At 42.2% G+C, this 5,451-nt stretch overlaps 1 protein-coding gene across 1 annotated transcript in view; it reads right to left on the bottom strand.

Moving 5' to 3' along the window:
• Positions 1 to 468: 468 nt before the first annotated feature.
• The window catches only part of LOC109485239, a 9,686-nt gene continuing 4,703 nt past the window's right edge, over positions 469 to 5,451 (bottom strand). Inside the window, exons 2-3 of the mRNA XM_019788686.1 lie at positions 2,841 to 3,010; positions 469 to 1,121 (exon numbers count right to left, since the gene is read on the bottom strand). Of these exons, the coding sequence (XP_019644245.1) occupies positions 1,008 to 1,121; positions 2,841 to 2,999 (273 nt within the window). The 5' untranslated portion in view covers positions 3,000 to 3,010 and the 3' untranslated portion in view covers positions 469 to 1,007. The remainder of the gene's footprint in view (positions 1,122 to 2,840; positions 3,011 to 5,451) is intronic.

Genomic DNA, 5,451 nt, shown 5'->3' on the forward strand with positions numbered 1-5,451 from the left:
TGTGTGTATGTGTGTGTGTGTGTGTATGCCTCTATATGTGTATGTGTGTGTGTGTGTTTGTGTGTGTGTATGTGTGTGTGTGTGTGTGTGTGTGTGTATGTGTGTGTGTGTGTGTGTGTGTCATTCTATAATTACCAATTCACATAAGACAGCGTTACCTTACATCCTCAGTGCACAGCAGCATGGGAAAAGGATTGAATTAAGTCTGCCATCTCTGACTGTCTTGTTTATAAATGTCTGTTATTTTCCTGATTGCCTTAGAATGTGTGTGCCTGTTGGTTAGCCTGAGGGTCAGACATGCTGTCAGCTATCTAACCACCATCGACAACGATACTTGATTTCTAAAGAGTTGTACTTATCAAGCTCAGTCGACATATTCTCACACGTGTCGTCTTTAGGTCACGTGCACGTGTCCTAAATAAGAAACTAGGAGCAGATCAGAAGACAAATATATATACCATTTATGACAACAATGTGTGTTTTATTCACTAATATGACACCAGGTTTCCGTCGCATGGACTGCCTGGATGAATCAGGCCCAATACCTGCACCTAGTACTGATACCCAATAATCTCCTTTCCTGGCACTTAGACCCAGCAATCTAAAGTCCTTTATTTAGTATTGTTTGCAAACTATTCAAGTTGAGACGCTTTAAAATGCAGCTGCGTATTACAGAACTTTACAGAAGTGACTGAGCGTGTGGATTTTAACTTCTTTCAACACAATTGCAATATGTTAACGTCATTCAGATTCTTTAAACCGCCGCTTGAATATTTCAGAAAAACGCCAAAGGCGGCCACATGGTACGGCAAAACTGTACCCTCCTTGGAACGTATGGGAATTTTGAACATACAATGTTGTAAACGTGATGTATTTGCTGTAACTATCCGCTCAATACGCACTTTTTTTGCAAAAAAGAAATAGATAACAACATCATAAACAACATCATCGTCTAGTTCCAGCCTCTGTTTGCTTTCTTCACATCAGGTCTGGTGCTGGATGGTAGGTCAGTTCTGATTGGTCCTTTTCTGGAGGTAGTCTCCCAGGACCCGGAACAGGGTGCGAACCGCCATCTTGAAGTCTTCTTTCGTGACCTTTGACCCTTCACTTTGGTCGTAAACCTGTGGGTGAAAAGGTACTTTGATATTGTTGAACTGCTACAAGAAGTCACGCACTCATGAAGTATCGACTTACCTAACCAATTATGCAACTTTTAAGTTAAAAGTCTTAACTACAATTTCTCGTCCTCGTACCTACAGTATGCTAAATGATGTGAACCTTTACGACTGACGAATCAGAACTGTTTTCATTGATTATGCAAATAGTGTTTTAGTTCATTATACTCTCCACCCAAATAATCAGGACCCAAACTTATGTCACTTCTTTCTCACCTAGAAAGATTGTGGAAAAAAGACAAATCATCCGCATTACACATGACAATGAATCAGTCATGACTGGCGTTAATTTGGATGCTATAAACTCAACAGGCATTGAGATGAACACGGAGTCTGACACACGGCCCCATGTGTTGTAGTAATCATATTTTGTAGACGTCTGTAGCTATAGTCGTTGCTATATTGGAGTATTCGCTCTTCTTAATAACCCAATTATATCTCCCGCCATATTGAAGTAATCGCGTTTATGCCTGTATAATGGATGTCCTTTGATCGCCGATGTGGAGAATCACTGCACAAACGACAACTGTCTAGAAAATATTCTGTTCGCCACGATGACAACAAGACGATTCATAGCTCGTTATCGTCAACCATGACAAGCGAAACCTTATATCAGACATTTTTAGAGTCCGTGAGGCGGTTTGACTTGGGACCGAGTCAATAGATAGGATTCACACAGGCGGTCATTACTGCTTCACACAAGAGGCAATTTGACAGACAACGAATTTCATAGGTAAAGAATGATTTTTTTTACGTCTTGTATGTCCTGTTGTCTTTTAAATCATACTTTTATATCGTCCATCACATTCCAGTTATAAAATCAATGACTACACAAATCCACTTTCGGTCGCCGTACGATCGCTGATCTAGTTGAAAAGGGTCCTTCTAGCTTTAAATTTTCTGTTCAAATATTCATGTGGGATGAAAGTGTTCTCGTACACGCGCACATGCCACGGGAAGCATGAAGGCCACCGATTTTCTAATGCTTTAACCTAAGGTTAAAACAACTCACGCCCTTGTAATTGATTTTAGCACACTCTTCACATCCATGGTAGGCGGGCAGCCATGCTATTTCTAACAACATTAGCCCGTTAGTGATTGAAGTGGCACGAGGCAAAGCTTGGTGGTCTTGTGAGCGTGGATGTGTACGTATATGACCTTGGCCTTCCTAGTTCGAGAGAAAATGAAAGGATCATGGAATGGCAAGACATTTCAACTGCGGAACGTGATTACGTCTAGTTCACAGGAGAGTTGGTCGAATGCTAAGGTGTGAAAGGTATCAATTATAGGACCTATCTGGAAAAACCTGAAATTCGTACTGCATGCAGTACATAGAAAGCTGCTAATGGGACCATAGTCTAAACATTTCTTTGTTTTGCTAGCACCTCCCAACATACCAAATATCATAAAGATCCAACCACAACCGTACCTCTCGAGTTATGCTGTTCACAAACAGGCACACGCGCAGACCTTGACACGTAGACCCAAAAACATAACCTTCTTGGTTGGTTGCTACTTCACAGCCAGTACAGGCCAATGAATTCGAACTTGTAATTCATATCCAATTTGTAGAGTGGCGCTCGTGCACCGTACCAAAAGTATTGAACGTCACTGGCATGCGAATCTGCGTTGCGTTTCAAAGTGCAGTCGCTAGATGTCTCTTACCTCCGCTGCAGGGATACTGTCTGCGGCAGCCTCCGGTGTGAGGAGCTCCGAGGACTCTGCACGCTTGCGGCCCCAGGTGTGCGTGTAGGTGAAGGCTCGGGCACACAGGATCTGTGCCAACAACAGGGCGGCAAGAAGAGCGGGTAGTCTCACTGACATTCTTGGGATTCCTGGAATGAGAGAACAACGAATATGAAATGTTTTCACCGTGGAAAGCACAATTTTCAAACACTACTAGTGTAGAATCTAGACTGCAAAATTGCCGACCGACACAGACAATTCTTTGCTTTTTTCTGACATCCTCCACCTTAAAGTAGGAATACTACGAGTGAAAGATAACGCCAGTTGCAGCTTGCTTGTACATGTTGGATAATGTTATTCTTGTTTAGTGAGGGGAAAGGCGGGAAACTTTGCAATGATGCTTTTCGAGAGTAGGTTGACGAACGAAGACCACAGATTAAAACTAAGCGACAGAAACTTTGCAGAAACTTGCTTCCGGGAAGTCTTCGACGTTGGGTGTGTTTCTTCAATCAGTGATGACTGTCATGGAGATTAACCTCCATGATTGGAAATACGTCATCTGTCAAGTAATCTGACGTGATAGGCTGGCGGCCTAGCTTTGATTTAATACAGTATTTTTTACTGGAGGCTGAAAGTGTCACCTTTATTTATCACTTTTAGGTAGCATTTAGAATTTCTTTCCTGTACATATCTTCTTTTCTGTACGTTCTACTATGACAGACCTTAGGCATGCGCGCGATGCATGCCATGGGCTTGTTTAGATGTGCGGCCGTAGTGTATGTGCCTCTCAGCATTGTTACAAGCTGTCCACTAAAGCATCTCTAATGTAATGCAGGACAACTCCACAATAGGTTCATCGTTTCCTAGTTTATTGATGATGATACTTTCCGTTAAAGCGTGTGCCAGAGTTGAAATCAGCCATTGAATAACGAGTATCGCTGAGCGAAATTCTATCTTTGAGCACACCTTAAAGCATACGCAAAAGTTAATTTTTTCACTCTAGGGAACATTTTTGTTGCGAAAGCCGAAAACAAATTCCCTTCTCTCTGAGATCGAAATTACCTTTTACACCCTTTTCTTTCTGTTGAGAGCCAGGTGTGGGGGATCACCAGGCTTGACCTACGTTTAGCGAATTGCGCGCTGGCGTTTTTATTTCTTCAAAGCGGCCCGCGACGTGAGCTGCTCTCAGCGCTATCCCGCCATCCGTCTGGATTAGAGGTTTTGCCAAGTCGGTTGACACCAAGACCTGCTTTAGTGGCGGCACTGTCGCATTTAATGCCTAATAAATCAATGGATTATGCAGGCTCAGCAATATTGCGGCTAATCTGTCCTTGGGCACTGGAACGGTGTCTGTCCTTGGTGCTGATAACTGTGTTGGGTGGACAAACCTTGGCACCAGTACGGCCTCGCTTGGATTTCTTAACCGTCTCATAGCATATCAATAATTCAGTTGCTTCTTGTGGAATATTGTGTTCATAAACAGTTTTGGTCATCAACAGGCGAGGCGTTGAGAAATAAACCTTTTAGTACTTGAAAAAATGGATTTTTAGGACAAACGCATCTCCCGATCGTGAAATATTTCCAAAATGTGGCTTTTACAAATCGAGAGATGACAAAATTCCTTGGGGTGATCATTGTGTGTTCACCTTTTCTCACACCATCGCCTGTTTAAGTAAAAACACAGGCATTCGTGTTACAAAGCCTTGCAGGCGTGGTTTAGCAGTATGTGACGATCGGAAGGTTAATTTGTCCCCATCATTTTGACCGTGATAAGTAATTGCAAACTTCGATGGTGACCATTATGATATCGTAGTTTCTCACACAGTCACAGATCTATGTAACGGCATAGCAACTCGTGTAACGAAGCTTTGAACGCAACGGCTTTCCCTGATGAGAACCAAAGCACAGTTACACACCACTTAACTAGACATGTTTGAGGAAGGAGCTCGGTCCACTTGATCCCTGATACGTCAAGTTAAGAAATGCCGTGGCCGAATTGAAAAATGCATCTAAAACGCGCTGGCAAAAGTTTTATCTAATGGAGTTGGGAATTCGTTGCCTTGCTACAATAGCGAGATTGTACGCGTGCACAGCACTGGGCCTCAGAATAGATATCGATGAAAAATATGGTACTACTCGTACTACAACTCCTACCACCAATAGTACAACTCCTCCTAATGTGTATTGATACCATGTTTGACATAACATACAGGGCGAAACGTACGTCTAATCTGAAGGTTATGTATATGCTTGTATAGTATGTCTACACGTGATAAATGTAAGGATGCACGAAACTGACATACATGACAGATATACGCCAAAAAACAGTTACTCAAGCAACTGGATATGATTATGGAATCCATATCCAGTTGCTTGAGTAACTGTTTTTTTCGTATCTTATTAGATGCCTAACGTTCACTGACGTATGACAGATATGCGTTACTCATTTTAAGGTATATAGATTTCGCTTTCCTTCCAGCCATGCCAGCCATGTTCTATATGTAAAGAGTATCGCGGACTGCCTTTGCTACAAAAATCACCACGAGTACAACTAGTAACATTTTGTCTCTTTTTGAAACAAAATGACTGT

This window comes from Branchiostoma belcheri, unplaced genomic scaffold (assembly GCF_001625305.1).
Source record: "Branchiostoma belcheri isolate BF01 breed outbred unplaced genomic scaffold, Haploidv18h27 scaffold74, whole genome shotgun sequence".
Classification (NCBI taxonomy): Eukaryota; Metazoa; Chordata; class Leptocardii; order Amphioxiformes; family Branchiostomatidae; genus Branchiostoma; species Branchiostoma belcheri.